This window comes from Pinus tabuliformis, chromosome 2_1 (genome assembly GCF_031772625.1).
Source record: "Pinus tabuliformis cultivar Carrire ecotype Pingquan chromosome 2_1, CPIR1, whole genome shotgun sequence".
In the NCBI taxonomy this organism is placed as follows: domain Eukaryota; kingdom Viridiplantae; phylum Streptophyta; class Pinopsida; order Pinales; family Pinaceae; genus Pinus; species Pinus tabuliformis.
The window spans coordinates 363,321,458-363,343,551 of NC_142299.1; the positions used below are offsets into that span (position 1 = coordinate 363,321,458).

The 22,094-nt window shown below is 41.9% G+C and overlaps 1 protein-coding gene across 2 annotated transcripts in view; it reads left to right on the top strand.

Annotated features, from left to right (window-relative positions):
- The first annotated feature begins 5,266 nt into the window (after positions 1–5,266).
- Positions 5,267–22,094, top strand: part of LOC149200370 (peptide chain release factor APG3, chloroplastic-like) — a 388,882-nt gene continuing 372,054 nt past the window's right edge. Inside the window, exon 1 of one of the 2 annotated variants that reach the window (XM_089402693.1) lies at positions 5,267–5,636. In XM_089402693.1, coding sequence (XP_089258819.1) covers positions 5,412–5,636 — 225 coding nt within the window. In that variant the 5' untranslated portion in view covers positions 5,267–5,411. The remainder of the gene's footprint in view (positions 5,637–22,094) is intronic. The other variant, XM_089402692.1, reaches the window with a different exon arrangement.

Sequence of the window (22,094 nt, forward strand, 5' to 3'; positions counted from 1 at the left end):
CATGCCTTATCAGGGTTTTGATGATCAAACCCTAGGGCTATTTGTTTGGTTTCTTTTAGGTTAAAGTTACTTTCTGTGTTTCTTCCCCATCTTAGTTGGTCAGGCGAGGATGAAACTAAAAGCTTCCTTTGTTCCAAGTCCATAGCAAGAGAGTTTGCATGTGCTTTCAAAGGGCTCTCTTCCTTGTAGCCTAGACCCTTCCATATTCTCCATTTATCGTTGTTCCTTACCTGCTCCCAGAAGTCACTGACCATGCATAAACCTTTGTTGTCAGTGTCATTCTTGAGATCAGTTAGTTCTTCCCTAAACAGGTTTGGTTCTTGTTGCCAGTTGTCCTCCTAGAATCTTGCTAGGTTCCCATCTTGAATCTCCTAGAAGCTGTGCTGCTGGACAATGCCTCTATTTTCCCAAGCAAGATTCCAAATGTGGGAGCCCTTGATAAGCCCAGACATTCGAATATGATCCGTTTCTTGCCAATTTCTTGCATATTTCTATTTCCAAATCTTGGCCCATGGGGTTGCCGATTCCTTGAGCCACTTCCACCAAAACTTTGCACCCGAAAATCTGCTGAGAGTTTCGGGGTCATGAAGCTCCAAACCTCCATGGGCCGTAGGTTTGCATAGTTCTTCCCAAGCTACCAAAGCCCACTTCTTTTTCTCTTCCCCTTTGCCCCAGAGAAAATCTCTTTGAATGTTCTTGATCTGTTGTAAAACTCCTTTAGGAACAGGAAGAGCAGACATTATGAAAATGGGTATCGCTTGCAGGATAGCTTTTGTGAGCACAAGGCGCCCTGCTAAATTTAAAGATCTACATGTCCATTTCCTGACCTTATCCTGAAGTTTGTTAATGACCGGCTCCCACACTTCCTTGCTTAGAGGTTTGTCTTTGAGGGGCACTCCCAGGTACTTAGAGGGTAGATGATCCCTTTGGAACCCTAGAATTCTAGTAAGATTTCTCTAAATAGCAATGTCAGTGTTAAAAAAGAAAACTTTTGATTTGTCAAGGCTTACCTCTGTACCAGCAGCCATAGCAAATTCATTCAATATTTGTTTGAAAGCTTTGTCTTCCTTAATTGTGGGAATGCCCTGCAGCATAGTGTCATCTACAAATTGTTGGTGTGTTGGGGTCACTCCATCTGTGGTGAGTTTCAAACCCTTGATTCTTCCCTCAGCACTTGCCATTTTTATTGCTCTGCTTAGGCCTTCCATCATGAGCACAAAGAGGAAAGGGGAGATCGGATCTCCTTGTCTTAGACTGCTAGAAGGCATGAAGGTTCATGAGGGCGAGCCATTAAGCAGGATTGAGAAACTAGCTGTGGATATAAGGGCCATAACCCATCTGATCTAATTGTGCTCAAAACCATAAGCTTTCAACATTGCCGTGATGTAAGACCAACTTAGCTTGTCATAAGCTTTCGCTAGGTCAAGTTGTATGGTCATACTAGCTTGCTCGTTGTTTTTTAGAGAATGTACCATCTCATGAGCTTGTATGATATTATTGAGAATATGTCTTCCTTCCACATAACCAGTTTGCTCCTCTGATATGAGAGCTGGAAGAAGGGGCTTGAATCTGTTAGCAGTTACTTTTGAAATAATTTTGTACACCACATTACATAAAGCTATGGGTCTGAATCTGTCCGGTGTGATGGATTTCTCCTGCTTTGGAATCAAAGCTATAAAAGAGGCATTGAGAGCCTTCAGGATCGATCTGGATCTTCTTGAGTCCTCCACCACCTCAAGGATGTCTTGTTTGACTGTTTTCCAACATGATTTGAAAAAGTCCACATTGAAACCATCCGGGCCAGGAGCTTTCCCATTTTGCATCTCATTGATAACTTCCCTAATCTCATCTTCGGATATTGGCCTATTGAGATTATGATTGTCTTCCCTTGTGACAAGCTTGGGAATATACCTTGTGAATTTGTTAATGAACTGTGACCTGTCTAAGAGAGGCTCCTTTGCAATGTTGAGGAAGTGTTGTATTAGGACAGATTCCATTTCTTTGTGGGTGACAAGCTCTTTCCCTTGAGAATCTTTGAGTTTTAGAATTCTGTTGTGTGACTTGTGACTCAAAGTTGACTTGTGAAAAAGCTTTGTGTTTCTTTCCCCTTCTTTAATCCACTGTACTCTCGATTTCTACCTCCAGAAAATCTCCTCTTGCCTGCACTAGTCATCCCATTCCTTCTGAAGAATATCTGCTTGAGATTTCCTTTCCTCGTTAAAGTCCTTTGTGATCATAAGTTGATTAATCCCCTGAAGTTTCTGTTCAACTTCTTTTTTGGCTTCGAAAATGTTACCAAACTGTTTTTTGTTCCAATCTTTGAGTTTAATTTTGATGTGTTTAAGTCTTTGTTGTAGCATGAACATTTTGGTGCCTTGAAAGGGCAACTCTTCCATCCACCATTTATCAATATTGTTGGTGAAGTCAAGGTGAGAGAGCCATAAATTTTCAAACCTAAAAGGTTTGTTCCTTGGTGTGCCCATAAAAGTGGCTTCAAGCTGGACTGGCCAGTGGTCTGAGCCTCCAAAAGGAAGGATTGAAGCTGACATGTTAGGGCCTGTGAGAAATAGGTCCTCTGAGATCATGAATCTGTCTAGTTTGGAGGCAACTTGAGAAGCCCCTCCTCTCTTGTTGTTCCAAGTAAAGGTGCCATTTATTGTTTCAACATCCACTAATCTCATGTTATTTATGAAGTTCTGGAAGGCAATGGAGTCTCTGCCTAGTGTTCTGGTACCCCATTTTTTCTTTGTAAGAGATTTGATCATATTGAAATCCCCTGCCAGAATCCAGGGTATATCAGGATATCTCTCTTTTAGCTCCTCAAGGGAAGTGAGAAGCTTGAGTTTGTCTTCTAGTTTTTGAGGACCATAGACATTTGTAATCATGTAACTCTCCTTATCACCCACAGGTTGTATTACCAGCGAAAGATAGTTCCTGGATGCTTCCGCGTCCAGGATTCCAAGTTTTTGGGGATCCCAGAGCGTAAGAATCCCTCCTGTCAAGTTGTTTGCCTTAACCTCTAGATACTCATACCTGCTCAACCATTTGCTATGTATTTCTTTGATTTTATCCATCGATCATTTTGTTTCCTGAATGAAAACCATGTCTGGTTTTCCTTCTTTTATTCTACTGCTGAGATTTCTTTGTTTCCTTTTACTTCCTAGGCCCCTAATATTCCAGGTTGTGAACTTCATTAAGAAAGGTTTGTAAAAGAGTAACTGGTGAGATCTTTCATCTTACTTGAGTTGATCATGAGTTTTCCACATTCTGTCAGTAGCTCATTCTATCTTTTCCTTCCTCTTTTCCTACCCGGGTTCTTGGAAGAGTGCCCCGGTGTATCCTCCATTGTCTTCACCCCTCTATTTTCTTGGCTTTCATGGTTTCTTTTGACTCCAGAGCTTTTCGATTGGGATCTCCATAGGAAGAGTTGTTGAATTCTATCAAACTCCTCTTTTGGCAGGGAGTCAACTCCTTTGGTAATGCCCTGCTCCAGAAACTTTTCTAGATTCAAGTTTTCCTTCTCAATAATCTCATGTAGTTCATGATCCTCTGTTTCTGCCTCACTTGGGGTCATCTCATGGTCCCTGCCGAGCTCCACACTGCTCGGTAGACCATCCTGTTGCTGGCTATTTTCTGGTATGTCCTCCATGCTCGTATCCCTATCATTCTCATTGGTCTTAGTCTTTAATTTCTGGTTTTCTCCGTTGTTTCCAATTTCTTTTTCTAAGATTTTGAAACTATTATGGCTCAGTGGTCCGTCCTCATTGACTTTCTTTTGGTGTCGCTTTCCTCCTTTCCCCTTACCCCCCACCTTAGTGAAACCCTCAGGATCTTTGCTTGTGGTGGTTTTTTTGTTGCTTTCCAGTTTGTTTAATGGGTAGTCTCTTTATAGGTGCCCATGTTCATGGCACTTGCAGCACCTAAATGGGACATGCTCATAGTCCACCACCTGCACCCATTCCTCATCATAAACTTCTAAAATGATCTCGTCAGGGAATGCCCCGGATAGGTCCATTTCCACACAGATCCGGGCGAAGGAAGTGTATTTGCCTCTTAATGTTGCATCTGATATCTTTATAAAATGCCCTAGTTTATTGCCAAAATCCTTTAGAGACTTCGACATCCAATAATCTAAAGGAAGGGAGTAAGGTCTTATCCATACCGGTACTGAAGTGAACGTTTCTCGTTCTGGGACAAAGTTCATCACCCAAGGTCTCATGTACAGGCCTGCAACAACGTAAAATAAGGTCCTCCCTCAAACACTCAGTCTTTATCTTCTAAGCTCGTGAACCCCACTGTGAAGAAACCCTTGGATCCAAGGTGAAGGTTTATTTCTCCTTTCGGTTTCCAGTGGTACCTTATCCATGCATGTAAGGCCTTCTCCGTTGGCCAGGTCCCCATAAATTTGCATATGATCGCGTGTTCCGCCATGTGATCTCTGTGCACCTATAGCGCTGGGTCACTTAAAACAACCCAGGGAGTGATAGTTGACTTGGGTTTGCAGCCCCCTGTCGCCCTCAAAGGTGCATCTTTCTGATTGCTGCCCTCTTTCCTCTTCTCCCTGCTATCTTCCTCATGATTTGCTCTTTGTTTGTGAGTTTTAATTTTTTCCGTGTTAGTGTCCTCAATGATCCCCTCTGTTGGTTTCTTGAAGTGATGCAGATCAGTTTCCTTGTTTCTGTTCGCGACTATGTGATTGTAGGAGGGAGCAGAACTCCCTCCTCCACGACATGCCATGGTCACCAGCTTCCAACCCTAACTCAAACCCTAGATTAGAATGCCGCTCTCCGCCCCGTGTTCCTAGAAAAACCAAATGTCAGGTTCCACATTGTTAATTAACAATGAATTAAAATAAAAATATAATTTAATTATAAAGTAAGTGTTTAATAATTATGATTATTGTACTAGTTTATTTTTTTAAAAGAAATTACAAATAAATATATAATTTAAAAAAATACCGTATAATTAAAAAAAGTGTAGTATATAAATTAGCTTAAAAAATAGTGGAAATTTTGATATAAATTTTGTTAAAATCCTACATAAATTTTGAGAAATCAAAATTATACCTATCAAACTTTAATAAATTTTAGTAGTGCTAAATCCATTTCCACCTATAAAAAAATAATTCAAACTCACTCTCCTTGATTTGAGATTTTTTTGAAAAAATGCTGCACGGGGCACTAATGACTCTGTCTACATATATGTTTAATTTATTTCATTGCAAAGTCCATTCAATTCGGACGCAATCGCTCCCGTTTTGCATAGCCTCGTCATTCCAAAGTCGTGGTGAATAAATACTCTAAACCAATCACCTATTTATAAGAACACAAGTATATTTGGTTTAAACTCCAACATTATCCCCGGAACCAGTTGTTCTGAGCGGTGGAGCTGCAAAACATTTGTGTGTTTGGATGAAGCTTACGCCCATTCATATCTACTCACCCACATTCACTGTGCCTTGGCCAACACCACCATTCTTTGTCAGCATGGTATCCTTGTCAATGCCCTGTTCCAACTCCATTTTAACTCACCACAATGGACAACAACTTTCGCTGAAGACTCAAAGACACAGACCGGGTTACTTTAATACGCAGCAAACTATCCGAAGACCAGGCTTTCGAATCGTTTGCATGGCTGTAAGTTACTCTTTATTTCTTTATTTACCCAATTTCATCAAGTCAGAGATCCAGCGTTTAAAAAGAAGTAAGCATATTGGCCCATGAATATCAATTTACTTGTGCTGTTTCTACAAATAATAATAAAACGAGTCCTCCTGGATTGAAACTGTTCACACTCACAATCTCTCGACCAGAACCATTTAAGCTACTATTGTTAAGGCCCAATCCTAACTTGAATTTGCCAATTTTGTATAATTTAGCAACCCGCCGACTCATGAAAAATTTTCCCCAATTTTTCAATATTGTTTTATTAGCTTCATACAATGAGGAAACAAACCTTCATCTGCTTCTAGTTCCATGTTAATCATAGAGCTGACCTATTTATGATCATCGAGGAGCCCAATTGCTAAAAACTCCAGAACTTGTAGCTTTATGTTCTACCCACATTGTTTATATATTTGGAAGCGCTTTGAGAAACTCACCTTAAAGAAACTGCACTGCATATCGCGGGCTTTGGTGCCATGTGTGAGGAGTAGCTATTCTGCCAAATTCACCCCTGGCTTGCACCCAGCCTCGCCTCTTTGAAACTTATGCCAATCAGGCAGGGTAGACCACAGAAAGAATGGAGGCTTGCTGGGCAGCTGAGTACTTCATTGATCTCACAAGTGTACCCAGGAAACGTTGACAAGATCCCTCTGCAATTTTCTGTGGTAGAAGCATTGGGCTATTAAACTTGGATTTTGGAATTGCTGCCATGTTTTCTCACAGAGATAATTTCTATGCAGGTATTATCCTCGAGGCTCAACATGTATATTAACTTTATTGACTTACAGAAGTTCTATACGGTTGTTTATCCTCAGCAAGATATCGACCAAATTAATCTGGGGAAGCTTAAAACTTTTTCCATCACGTACTTGGCTGACTGGGTGAGCATTTCGGTCGCACAGACACATGAGAACACAAGTTCATATACTGATTTGACATGAATAAACCTCCTGCACAGCATTGCATATTGAAGTCCTCCATACCTATATTGGTGTGTTCCATCTGTGCTTGGCTAGATAGATGGCCTCCATTAGCTTTCGCAGTTGTAGGTTTTGGGTGCAGCTACAGGTGATAGTCCATACTTACTGTAGCATTGAGTTTCTTATACTACGGCTTCATGTCCTTTTGGTGTTCCAGTACTCATTTCAGATGGGTAACGTAGGGATTCTGATTTTGGATTTTGCTATCCAGTTGGACAAGGTAACTGCAATATAATATGCCAGTTCTTGCGTATGAAGCTTACAATCCTCTTAGTGTCCCCTTATATTGCACAGAGTTTCAGACAATGTTGCAAATACCGTGACAGTGAATATATTGCCTAGGGCACAGAATATGGCAATACCTCGGAAAATACCATGAAATATTGGAAATTATAAAACATATATAAATATCATTGAAAAATATCAGGAAAATATTGGGAAATATTGGTAATTACTGCCAAATATTGGTTTTGAATATATCATGATATATTAGGGTGATATTATCATTGCCTTGAAAATCTTGGGATAGGTCGTGATATCAGCAAACACTGAACTTTCACGGTCCGAAGACAAGGACAACAAAGAATTTTCAAAATTAAAAATATAAAAAATATTAAAAAACATTATAAAGTAAGGATAGAGATTCTAAAGCACAGGACTATAATACAATTCAATGGATTGTTAAATAGTAAGTCCAATAGGATTTCTAGCCTGCTTGGATATTGAAACCTCGAATAGAAGAAACAAAATTCAAATATATGGTACAGGACCCTATCAAACATCGGAATCAAAACTATTGTTATGATTATCCCTCATTACAAAAACATATTAACATAATCTTCAAGTTCAAGCACATATCACATAATTAATACTTGTCATGGTTTGAATGCTGAACTAGTGAGCGACAACAAATTCTTGTGAATGGCACATATGTGCCGGATTGGATGACAAAAACATATCAACATAATCTTCAGGCACACACCACATAAATAATACTTGTTATGGTTTGAATGTTGAACTAGTGAGTGACTAAATTTTTTTCTTAATTGGCACATATGTGCCGGATTGGATAGGGGGTGTTGAGTATCCATGAAGTCGGTGAGGATGCTTGGATATTTTGTACTGGGGGGAAATGATCCTTGGACATGGAGGATGTCGCCCATGTCCTCAAGGACCTCCCTTGCCAAAAGGGACATCTCCCTATACTCCCTAGTTTGTCGGGACAGGGAAAAGCATGGGATGTGCCCCCTAGTGCGTGAGGACAAGTCCCTATGCCACTTTTCATGGGTGTGGGGTATCTATTTTGCCAAAGTTGCCTAGGACTCACACTTGGCCCTTGTTACCCACCAAAGTGGGTAACCCATATGAGAATTTTTTTCTCCTCATTTGATAGCTAGCCAACCATTAGCCCCATGGTTGTCAACGCGTAGCACTATTCCAGAGTTCTCCACCCATCGCTTTGGTCATATCTCTCTCCCATCTAGCAGTTTTCTTGAAGGAAGGTGGGTCGTCTCTTTTGGCAGGTACTCTAACCATTCTAGCAATAAGGTGCTTTCATTCAATGTTATGGGCGTATTGATATGAATCATGGGACAAAGTGGATGATTGACCAATCTATCCTTGTTCCCAGACTTCACTTGGGAGGTCAGATTTTGACTCTAGTCTAGTAGGCCCTCTTTTGAGGCCTTAGGGTTTATGAAGGGTACTACTACGGAGGCATTGAATGATATAGCATACCCAAGGTAATCCATACCACTTTCCATCTCTCCCAATTATCCATCTCCATTATTCCAGTTGGTAGTCATTGGTCATTGGGATTGGCACTCTATATCCACGTCCTTGAGTTAGATTTCAGAAACTTGGCCTTGGAGGTTGATGCTGTTGAAATTTCTAAGTCTACCCGTTAGAAATTTTATCTGTATTCTTCTGGTTTATTTTTCCTACTTGTTAATTACAAACAAGTTATTTAAACATATAAACATCGAAATAAACATAATACCGTCTCAACCATCTACGGATCGACAACTGAAAGAATAGCAAACACACAAGTGACACCGTTATTTTTGGACAACTCATCCCCGGAAAAACCCAATGCGGGAAAACCGGTGCAGTAATTCTGAGGGTTTATTATTATGCAGTATATCCTTGAGTACAACTGGGTGTCAAACTGGCTCACCCGACAGAGAAAAATAACCGGCAGTAATACCTCTCTATTCGGAAGAAGGTATTCAGAAAACTTACCCTACGAAACCGTCTCCAACAACACTGAAGCTCTGCGTCAGCCTCAAAACTCTCTGTGTCAGCCCTTTGAGGCACTGCGCAACCTCTGGGACCCTTTGCGTCACTCCTGCTGCTTTCTGCGTGGATGATCCAGGCCCTCTGGCCTCTGCGCTGTCTCTGCTGGGCTCTACGTGGCCTGCTCTGGCTTCTGCGTCTACCTCTCTGCCTCTGCGCTGGTCTCTTGGCACTATCTCTACCTCTGCGCTGGTCTCTTGGCACTATCTCTGCCTCTCTGTCCAGTACCCACTGCCCCTCACTGCTAATCACTGATTCGACTTTACTTAGCAGCCCCGCTCTAGTAAATCGAATGACTGATCACTGGTGTATCTCCAACTGAACCTCAAGCCTCCTCTTGTATGTCTTCAACTGCCGAGATTACATCTCTAATCAGCGGTTAAGATTAGATTTGGCTTGATCCATGTCATTTAGAACCTTCTAACCCATTTTTATATTAATACCCATTAATATTTTTATTTTTCTAACTTTAGACTTAGGAACCCATTAAAAATATTAATTATTTTAATATCTCCTTCACCACGTAGAGTTCCCCCAAACCATTTCTGGGTCTTGGAGATCTCATGTGCTTTAGCCTCTCCACCAATTTTCATGGCTAGAGCACATTTGATGCTACCCCAAATCAACACTCCCTCTTAGCGAGGACTGTGCTCTAGTAATACTCCTCACTGAGCATCACTCTGATTATATGGCACCGGTACCTCTGTTGATGCGAGGCCTCCCTACTCAACATCCTTTGCACGGCTGCATCCTGTACTGCTGCCCATGGCTTTGCCACTGCCACTATTACATCCGTACGACATCTCCCTTTGCATCTGTGTTGTTGCTGGTCCTTTCTCCAAACACTGCATTTGCATTGCAACCCCCTCTCATCATGCTGCATCGTGCTACTGCCAACTACTACTGCACTGCAACTCAGTTACTTAGAAGTAAGTAATTGATCCAGCCAACTACTGACATCCTTGTTAGGCTAGAAACACTCCCGATGCTGTAGCTCTCTTTGCCACTATCAAGTGCTTCCTCTACTGCCTCTGCGTTGCTGCAACAACTCCCTACATCTTGCATCGCTGTAAACCTCTTTGTGCCATCATGCACTGTTGCATCCTGCTAGCCTTGTGCTGCTCGGGGACTCCTGCACTGTGGCACTCTTCGCCACTTCATCCGCATCCGTCTCTACTGACATCCGCCAGCCCTGCTATTCTCTCTGCGGGGCTCCCGTAGCAAGGTATAATCCAAGAGGTTGGGTAACTCAAGGATCCTGCCCCTCATCGCCTGTAGTCCTCCTGACTACAGCTCGATGTCTCCCCACCTCTTCTTTAGAGGTACATGAGCACTCATGGCACAATCGTCATCCTCCTCTACCTCCTTTTCTGCCTTCGCTGGCGTTGCCTTAGAGTCAGATGCCTCTCCCTTGTTCTTCTTACTCGGACACAGGGTCACATAATGACCTAGTTCTCCACAGTTGAAGCATTTGACCTTGGAGAGGTCCTTTTTCTTCCTCTTCTCCTGCTTTCCCGCAGATGCCAGAGCTGCATCCTCTTCCTTTTCCTTCTTGATCTGGACTCCTTTGCTGCTACTTCCCGTCTTGCTCAACTGTTTGATCTCTTCTTGACGAAGATCCGCGCACAATTCCTCCCAATCTGGAATATTCGCCCTGCCCAAGTGTGCTCTGAACAAATGTCTCCCACTCCTCGAAGATTGCGTTTAGAGCGGTCCTCACCAACATCTCTTGATCCGGCTTGGCCCCTATGGAAGTCAGTTGGTCCCGGATTTCCTTCAACTGACCGAGGAAGTGATCTATCTGCTCCCCCTTCTGCATCTGGTATGATCGCAGCTGATTCTCAAGTAACATCTTCCTCTACACGGAAGTATGCTGGTACAATGTCTTCAAGGCGTCCCACATTTCCTTTGCCGTCTCCTTCTCAGCAATATGTTGGACCACATGATCCTTGACCCCATCAAGGATGATACATTTCGCCTTGGCCATTGCCTCCTCGTACTTTTCATTATCAAACGGTTCAACTGGGATCGCCACTGTTCTCAAGGCGAAGGCCTTGATGCGATGTCTATCTAGAATGGATAGGATCCTGGCTTTCCAGACCACAAAGTTGGATGCCCCGTCCAGCCTGTCTTGATCCCTCAGCCCATTTATGGCCATCTCTTTACTCTTTTAGTTGACTCCTCCAAGTCTCTCTACTTCCCGATGTCTATCTAGAATGGATAGGATCCTGGCTTTCCAGACCACAAAGTTGGATGCCCCGTCCAACCTGTCTTGATCCCTCAGCCCATTTATGGCCATCTCTTTACTCTTTTAGTTGACTCCTCCAAGTCTCTCTACTTCCCTTCGGAAGTTCTCTCTTTGACTCCTTCTGAGTCGCAATTTCCCTTCTGGAAATCTTTCTGCCACTCGTCAAATCGCACCTCTCCGATCTTCTGTGCTCTTGAAACACTGATCCGGATTCCTTGGCTAGAAATCCACCTCATTAGCGACTCCCTCTACCTTGGTTTTGCCCTGTTAGGTACTTTTCTGTCCACAGTACCCCACAAGCTTCACTCCCGCAAATTGCCCACAGTACCCCACAAGCTTCACTCCCGCAAATTGCCCACAACTTTCTATGGCCCAACAACTGAAGGACTGAGCCTCTAGGCTCTGCGCAATCCCGACACTGGCAAAAATGCTCCCTCGACCAGCTGCATCAACCCTCCTGGTCTCTGCGTGGCTTTGCGTGAGCCTCTTTTTGCCCTCCTTAGCCTCTGCGTTGGCCTCTCTCTGGCCCGGATTGATGACGTAGTCCCTCTGTGTCAACCCTTCTTCTGTTGCTTTCTGCAAGGATCAACTTCTGTCACACGGGACAGCTGATTCTACTACAAATGCTCTGCTTTGGCTGATGCCTTCAACTCTCCTGTGATCTGCAACCATGCTTTGATACCTTGTTGAAATTTCTCAGTCTAACCGTTAGAAATTTTATTTGTATTCTTCTGGTTTATTTCTCCTTCTTGTTAATTACAAACAAGTTATTTAAACATATAAACATTGAAATAAACGCAATATAGTCTTAATCATCTACAGATCAACAACTGAAAGAATAGCAAACACACAAGTGACACTGTTATTTTTGGACAACTCGCCCTTGGAAAAACCCAATGCGGGAAAACTGGTGCAACAATTTTGAGGGTTTATTATTATGTAGTATATCCTTGAGTACAATTGGGTGTCAAATTGGCCCACTCGACAGAGAAAAATGACCGGCAGTAATACCTCTCTATTCTGAAGTAGGTATTCAGAAAACTTGCCCCACGAAACCCTCTCCAGCAACACTGATGCATCAACCTAAGAACCCTCTGTGTCAGCCCTCTGAGGCATTGCGCAGCCTCTGGGATCCTCTGCGTCACTCCTGCTGCCTTCTGCGTGGATGACGCAGGCCCTTTAGACTTTGCGCTATCTCTGTTGGGCTCTGCGTGGCCTGCTCTGGCTTCTACGTCTGCCTCTCTGCCTTTGTGCTAGTCTTTCGGCAGTATCTCTGCCTCTCTATCCGGTACTCATTGCCCCTCGCTTCTGATCACTGATTCGACTTTACTTAGCAACTCCGCTCTAGTAAATCGAATGACTGATCAACGACCAAGATTACATCTCTAATCAACGGTTAAGCTTAGGTTTGGCTTGATCCATGTCATTTAGAACCTTCTAACCCATTTTTATATTAATACCCATTAATATTTTTATTTTCCTAAGTTTAGACTTAGGAACCCATTAAAAATATTAATTATTTTAATATCTCCTTCACTGGGCGGAATTCCCCAAAACCATTTATGGGTCTTGGAGATCTCATGTGCTTTAGCCTCTCCACCAATTTTCATGGCTAGAGCACATTCGATGCTACCCCAAATCAACACTCCCTCTTAGCGAGGACTGTGCCCTAGTAATACTCCTCACTGAGCATCACTTTGATTACATGGCACTGATACCTGTGCTGATGCTAGGCCTCCCCGCCCAACATCCTCTACACTGCTGCATCTTGTACTGCTGCCCATTTCTCTGCCACTGCCACTGTGGCATCTGTACGACAGCTCCCTCTACATCCGTGCTGTCGCTGGTCCTTTCTCCCAACACTGCATCTGCACTGCAACCCCCTCTCATCATGCTGCATCGTGCTACTGCCAACTGCTATTGCACTGCAACTCCCGATGCTGAAGCTCTCTCTGCCGCTATCAAGTGCTTCCTCTACTACCTCTGCGCTGCCACAACAACTCCCTGCATCTCGCACCGCTGCAAACCTCTCTGTGCCATCCTGCACTGTTGCATCCTGCTAGCCTCGCGCTGCCCGGGGACCCCTGCACTGTAGCACTCATCGCGGCTTCATCCGCATCTGTCTCTATCGACATCCGCCAGTCTCGCTACTCTCTTTTCAGGGCTCCTGTAGCAAGGTATAATCCAAGAGGTTGGGTACCTCAAGGATCCTGCCCCTTATTGCCTGTAGGCCTCCTAACTACAACTCGATGTCTCCCCACCTCTTCTCTAGAGGTACATGAGCACTCATGGCACAATCGTCATCCTCCTCTACCTCCTTTTCTACCTTTGCTGGCGCTGCCTTAGAGTCAGACGCCTCTCCCTTGTTCTTCTTCCTCAGACATTGGTTTGCATAATGACCTAGTTCCCCACAGTTGAAGCATTTGACCTTGGAGAGGTCCTTTTTCTTCCTCTTCTCCTGCTTTCCCACAGATGCCAGAGCTGCATCCTCTTCCTCTTCCTTCTTGATTCAGACTCCTTTGCTGCTACTTCCCGTCTTGCTCAGCCGTCTGATCTCTTCTTGACGAAGAGCCGCCCACAATTCTTCCCAATTTGGAAGATTCGCCCTGCCCAGTATGCTCTGGACAAATGTCTCCCACTCCTCAGAGACTGCGTTTAGAGCGGTCCTCACCAACATCTCTTGATCTGGCGTGGCCCCTATGGAAGTCAGTTGGTCCCGAATCTCCTTCAACCGACCGAGGAAGTGATCTATCTACTCCCCCTTCTGCATCTGGTATGACCGCAACTGATTCTCAAGTAACATCTTCCTCTGCACAGAAGTATGCTGGTACAATGTCTTCAAGGCGTCCCACATTTCCTTTGCCATCTCCTTCTCGGCAATATGTTGGACCACATGATCCTTGACCCCATCAAGGATGATACATTTTGCCTTGGCCATTGCCTCCTCGTACTTTTCATTATCAACTGGGTCAACTGGGATCGCCACTGTTCTCAAGGCAAAGGCCTTGATGCGATGTCTATCTAGAATGGACAGGATCCTGGCCTTCCAGACCACAAAGTTGGACGCCCCGTCCAGCCTGTCTTGATCCCTCAGCCCATTCATGGCCATCTCTTTACTCTTCTAGTCGACTCCTCCAAGTCTCTCTACTTCCCTTCGGAAGTTCTCTCTTCGACTCCTTCTGAGTCGTGATTTCCCTTCTGGAAATCCTTCTGCCACTCGTCAAGTCGCACCTCTCCGATCTTCTGTGCTCCTGCAACATCGATCCGGATTCCTTGGCTAGAAATCTGCCTCGATAACGACTCCCTCTACTTTGGTTTTGCCCTGTTAGGTACTTTTCTGCCCACAGTACCCCACCAACGTCACTCCCGCAAATTGCCCACAGCGTCCTATGCCCCAGCAACTGAAGGACTGAGCCTCTAGGCTCTGCGCAATCCTGACATTGGCAAAAATGCTCCCTCAACCAACTGCATCAACCCTCCTGGTCTCTGCGTGAGCCTCTTTTTTCCCTCCTCAGCCTCTCCGCCGGCCTCTCTCTAGCCTGGACTGATGACGCGGTCCCTCTGTGTCAACCCTTCTTCTGTCGCTTTCTGCAAGGATCAACTTCTGTCACTCGGGACAACTGATTCTGCTACAAATGCTCTGCTTCAGCTGACGCCTGCAGCTCTCCTGTGATCTGCAACCATGCTCTGATACCATGTTGAAATTTCTAAGTCTACCCGTTATAAATTTTATCTGTATTCTTCTGGTTTATTTCTCCTACTTGTTAATTACAAACAAGTTATTTAAACATATAAACATTAAAATAAACACAATATAGTCTCGACCATCTACAAATTAACAACTGAAAGAATAGCAAACACTCAATTGACACCGTTATTTTTGGACAACTCGTCCCCGGAAAAACCCAATGTGGGAAAACCAGTGCAACAATTTTGAGGGTTTATTATTATGCAGTATATCCTTGAGTACAACTAGGTGTCAAATTGGCTCACCCGACAGAGAAAAATAATCGACATCGTTACCTCTCCATTCGGAAGCAGGTATTCAGAAAACCTGCCCCGCGAAACCCTCTCCAGCAACACTGAAGCTCTGCGTCAGCCCTCCTGGCCTCTGCGTGAGCCTCAGAACTCTCTGTGTTAGCCCTCTGAGGCATTGCGCAGCCTCTGGGACCCTCTACATCACTCTTGCTGCCTTCTGCGTGGATGACGCAGGCCCTTTGGCCTTTGCGCTATCTTTGCGGGGCTCTGCTTAGCCTACTCTGGCTTCTGCGTCTGCGCTGGTCTCTCGGCACTATCTTTGCCTCTCTGTCTAGTACTCACCGCCCCTCGCTGCTAATCACTGATTCGACTTTACTTAGCAACCCCGTTCTAGTAAATCGAATGACTGATCACTCTTGTGTATCTCCAACTGACCCTTAAGCCTCCTCTTATACTTTTTCTGTTGAGTCTTCAACAGCTAAGATTACATCTCTAATCAACGGTTAAGATTAGATTTGGCTTGATCCATGTCATTTAGAACCTTCTAACTAATTTTTATATTAATACCCATTAATATTTTATTTTTCCTAAGTTTAGACTTAGGAACCCATTAAAAATATTAATTATTTTAATATCTCTTTCACCGGGCAGAATTCCCTCAAACCATTTCTGGGTCTTGTAGATTTCATGTGCTTTAGCCTCTCCACCAATTTTCATGGCTAGAGCACATTCGATGCTACCCCAAATCAACAGATGCATCTAAAAGAACATTAAAAGCATATAAAGCCACAATGAAAGAAATGTAAAATGCAAAAGAATGTTGGGACAATATTTAGCATGTGGGTAAAAGCCTAACATGAGGCTGCTTAGAAGTGGGAGTGGGAGCGACAATTTTCAAAAGCTTCCAGTTTGGGAGCATTTTTGGGAGTGTTTTTTTATATAATATATATTTTTATATATTTTGATGCATATATGCCAACAAAAACATGTAGAATGATGAATTAGTTATATAAAACATAAAAACATGGATTCAACTATATAACACCAATCATCTAGTATTTATGATTTTCATCAACCATAGGTCCACAACATCTTGATTCTCATCAACCTTAAAGTTTCAAAGTTTCAAAATTCAATATATAACATTTGTCATCACTAAAGTTGTACTTGTAACCATTACCAAACTATAACAAAGAATATCAAACATGAAATGAAATGTTTCATGAAGCATCATATTCATAATTCATTACCAATGAGTTATAATTGCCAACTTCAAACTTAAATTGTCATATATTGTTTACAAAAAATACCATAATAAATATGAAAGAGTCAATAGTTATAAAAAGTACTAGAAACTAGAAAAGACAAGTAAATCTACTATCTACTAAAATTTCTTCTTGCCACGAGAAACTTCTAATTTCTTTTCTCGTGATCTATGAACAATGGGAGTCTCCTCCCACATAGTCTAACTTTGCAATGGTTGTGAACCACGTCTAGAACCAGAAGGCACATGACCTCCACGCAATGCTGCAGATGGAGGTGGCGGCAAAGTTGGTGCAACTTGAGCCTTGCTAGTGGATGGGGGTGGCATTGTTGTTGATGCTGTTGCTATTGCTTGATGACTGTCATCCTCATCGTCCAAAAGTTCTACTTCCAACTGTTCTAAATGTAAGGCTCCATCCTCCAAATTATCCTCCTTTGGGTTGTTGTCCCAAGTGATATATGCTCTATCAAATCGAGCCTGCTCACAATAATGTGTCAACAACCTCAAGTTGTAGTGTACATAAACCAAGCTTTCTGCCTGATTTTCATTGAGGCAGTTTCTTTTGACATTGTGGATGAAGCTATAGGTGCTCCAACACCTCTCTGCAGAAGAAGTATTAACCACCCGTGAAAGCACTTTAATTTCCAATTTCGCCAAAGGTACCCTGGAGCCATACATGTTCTACCATTCAACAAGATCCAATGTATCTCTACCATTGATTACATGCAAAGTATTAAACATTCCAGTTCAACTGAAGTATTTGCTTAATTCTCCACACAATTTAGCACACTCCTCCTTGTCAGGGACCAATTTGTCTAGTGCTGGTATGTACCCATTTTGTACCTTTGGATCTATACGGGGTTTTCTCCTAATGCCAACCCCATGTGCAAGTTTGGCCAACTAAGGTGGAGATTAGTATTTTGGTGTAAGGACATATGCCAAGGCATGGAGTGGAACATTAAGATTATCCCACCTTTTGACCACATGGTTGTGAATATGATTATACAAGAGAACATCTTTCAATTGAACAATATCTTTGATTTTCCCTAGCATGCTATCCATCTGCTTATGCACCTCCCCAATCACCGATGCATCTGTATTTGCAAAATGAATCATGTTATAAATGGGCTTGGTGAACTGCAAAACATTCTTCACACTTGCCCAAAATTGACCATCAAGAACAGTGTCCTCCACCTCTTGAAAATCTTCCCTGTCAAATGCGGTTGTAGCCCTATCCTTTAATACCTGCCATGATTCACTTGATAACATGCTAGCCAATGCTTTTCTTACCTTCAAAAGGCACCTGAAGGTGAGGTAATAGCTAGCAAATCTAGTCGTTGCAATCTTCAATAGCTCCAACCTTGAGTGCCTGCAGAAAAGGCCATGGGCATTGGTATGATTCATAATAAACTTTATCATGTACTTGCCTTTCTTGTACAATGAACCAATCCATTTATATTCAAGTTCCTTTATCTGAATAATGTCGTGCATTAAAAGGTTCATGGTGTGAACCAAACACCCAAACCAAAATATGTTGGGGTATCTTACCTCAATGATTACTCCCACTACCTTACAATTAGAAGCATTATTGGTAATGACTTGGATGCCATTGTATGGCCTGATAGTTTCAATTGTCTAAATTAATGGTTCTGCAATGTTGATGTCGGTCTTGAACTTATCTGAGTAGTGATGAGATACAATGGGCACCCCAGGAAGACTGCACCAGTAAAAGACACACCACAAGCACTTATTAATGGCTTGCCTTTTACATTTATCCAACCATCAGATACAATGGATACTCATATTCATTCCAAGCATTTGTGAATTTACCCAAAGCATTTTTGATTTTGGCTTTTTCTTGATCAAGTCCCATGGTCCTAGATTTGTCATACCTGGGGCTCTTGTATCCTTTAGGGGCATCATTGATGGTGGTAACCATTTCATGCCAATAAGGTGAGCGAAGAACATTGAATGGTATGCCACATGCAAAGAGAAACCAGAAATATTTTGCATCCACGTCATCCCTACAACCTTGATCAAGGAGTTCTGATATTGTTCTATGCCTTAAAGGGATGTTGACCACCATCAATGATGCCCCTAAAAGATACAAGAGCCGCAGGTATGACAAATCTAGGACCTGTTGACCCTGCCGCCTACACCTACCTACAAGTTAGTGAGAAAAGCCTTCAACCCCACAAGGTGTGGTTGGTGGCAGGGAAATCAGAGAAGGGGTTGTCAAACTAATCTTGACTCTCTTTGTTTGAGCTATCTCCTAGGTTAGCTAAGGGGGGTGGTCCCTAATGAAAAGTTAAGTTAAAAAGGATGTGAGTTTCTAGGAGAATTGTTAGAGTTAAATAGATTATCTATATAAGATTTATAAGCAAAAACTGATATGAGCAATAATCATCATAAGATAAACATGAAATACATAAACAACCAGTGCCTTCCAAGTATTTGCTCTTTAAGAAATGAAATTGTATTAAAATGAAGTGAAATGCTTTCAAATGGAAAGCCAAAATAACCCTGAAAAGTGAAACAATAAATTGTTAGCACAAGATATTATACATGCTTTCAAAATGAATAAGTCTATAAATCAAAGCATGGAAACTATCTTGCTCAAAAGGATACAAAAAGAACTCAAATGTTAGACCAAGAGGACAACATGCAATTAAGTTTGCAACCCAAAATAATAGTACTTGAAAGTGAAAACAACCATTCATGACTATATGTAATTAAACCAAAAGATGAGTCAATTTCCAAGTATGAGAAAATTAAACTTTGTTGCAAAATTAAAAGAGATTACAATGCTTACATCCAAAGTGCCTCTTGAAATAAGATTTGCATGTGAGACTTTAAACCAAAGGAAATGTGATGGAATGTTGTTCTTGGTTCATTTTATTAATTAATGCTAAGGCAAAGTTACAATTGAACTCTAGTCCTCAGACTTCATCCTCGCCCAAATGTTTGGATCTCACAATGATGAGAAAATAGAAGTAGAGTTAAAAAACTCTATTGACTGATGATATCTGATGGTACAAGTGTCCTCTGGATTATCCTTGGGCATGGAGTCTTCATTATAATCATTAGGTGCCACTCCAGTGGTCAACATTTGGCTCCATATGGGGATGCATGTTAGATATGAAGTGATAGTGTGCAAGAACTTGGAATTTGTATCCACCGACAAAAGACATATATCAGCAGTATCCATTCAAAATATCATCAAATGAAATCAAGTACATAAATGAAGAAATTGAAATTTATTCTAAGAGCATAAATGATAATTTATTCATGAAATAAAACTAATTAAACAAAAATGACAAGGGATAAGGTTAGAAATATGATACAAAAAGATGCCCCATGGCATCAGATGTCTTCAGTGAAATCCATCTTGAGAACCTGCCTACTCACAGGCAAGTCCATAGGTTCTTTCTTTGATGTGCCTTGCCCAATTTTGACTATCTTGGGACTATGACTTGCCCCAATATTAACATGTTTGTGGCCATCAGATATACCAAACCTCTTCCTTTTCCTTTTCCGACTATTGATGCGTTGAGGCTTGATCCTGCTCAAAACTGGTGGTTCATTTTTTATATCTTTTTTCTTTTTTTGCTTTTTTCTTTTCTTCTTGGTTAGTTGCGATGGTGATGATGATGCATTTATTTCCAATCCTACTGCTTTGTCTTGAAAATGTTCTGATGGAATATTTGAAGTACCCCAGCCTTTTGAGCTATGCCTAATCTCTTCGTTTTGAATCTGTTTTGTTAAGGGGGGAAGAAAATTTGTCAACACTGCATCACTTCTTGTCTGGCATGATCTGTAGATAATCTCATTGTTGGGTTTCCTTAGATCTTCAACATGATATCTTTTCTCTAACTCTCGATCAAGTCTGACAAAGGTATTATCAGGCATGGGGATGGTGGCATATGATAAGTCCATTTGAAGGATACCGCCTAGATTTGATGCCCATTTTCTTGATAGGAGCATTCCCCAATTCCCCATGAATCAGGAACATCTATCACAACAATTTCCATAGTCATTATTTTATCTGTGTATGCATCTAGGAAAACCTATAAATCTTTAATTATCCCACACACTTCAATTCTTTTAGAATCCATTGAACATATGTTGTGATAGGGCCTAGATACCCTTAAATTCAGTCGCCCCATGACTTTCTTGGTAATGACATTTGATGAAGCCCTTGAATCAAGCATGCAGTTGTGTAAAAGACGATCATTCACTATCAAAGTAACATAAAATGGTAGATGATCTTCATTCCCCACATAACAGTTCATACTTTTCAATACAATTTCCTCATCTTCTGGTTCGTCACTAGGATTTTCTTCCCTTTGAGTAACTTCAATGGCACTTAGTAACTTGGCCCTTTGAGATGGTATCTTTACAATTTCTGTCACTGGAATAAAAACCTTTGCATTATTCGCCCAATTGCCCAAGTCAAAATTCAATTCAGAAGAAGGAGGAGAAAATTTTCTGTGATCATTCCGATTTTGGATATCCCTTTCTCTGATAAGTCATCCCTTTGTGTTTTGCCATAGCAAGAATTTGCCCAAATGTAGGTTTTTCCCCAAAAATCTTAGTGACTTCGTCAAAATTTGCAATCATATTGTAAACCCCAAGATTATTAGGCCTATGGTCAATCTCTTGATTTCTCTCAATGGTGTATATCTGATCTTCCATGGAGAACATATTGATTTGACCAGTTGTCCCTACATGTTCATCTCCTAACATGCCACTTTCCATGATTCTCTTCACATATGGGCATGTGGCTTCTTCATGGAACTCATTACATGGCCTACAAAAAGGGGGAATCTGATCTACCATGTTGGTGGATTCCAATGGATTTGGAGGCCTATGCTCCTGTTGAGGGCCTTTATTCTTTTGCCATCTATCATTTGGCCTAGGTTGGAATCTTTGCACTTGTGATCTCTCCATGGCCACCAACCTATTTTGCATGGCTTGCATTTCTTTAATGTGATTTTCTTCCATGCTCTTGATGAGTTGAGTTAATTCTTTAATAGGATCATGCGTAGTCTCTTCCTTGGCCTTGCCTTTGGAATCATTTGATTTTGATGGCCCTCTATTGAAACCAGGAATTTCATATTTTCTTGATTGCTTTTTAGCTCGTTCTATCTTCAAGGCTTTAGATTGAGCTACACTTAGATTCGTAGGCTCCTTCCTCCTCAACTCATAGACAATGTCAACCCCAAAAGCATTTAGATATGAGCACAAAAGAAATTCATCAGGAGGTTTAACAATAGCAAGCATGCTTTTTACTAATTCATTGAATCTCTTGTTAAACTCCTCCATGGTTTCATTCTCATTTTTCTTCTATTGCTAATGGCATTGATCAAATGCCTATTTTCCTTCTTCTCTCCAAACTTATCTAAAAATGCAGTTAGAATGGCTTGTAAAGAGTTATATGAGTTAGCAGGTTGCTCAGTGAGCCAATCAAGAGCATCCTCTTCTAAAGATAAAACAAAAAGTCTCATCTTCACATCCTCATAATTAACAACATTACACCATTTAAAGATACAAACATTAAAGTTTTTCATATGTGATGTAGCACTAATGGCATTGTTACCTTGAAAGGAAGGCAACTTTTCAATAGCCTTGTCAGGGATATTGTGAGGATAGCCATTTATGTTAGT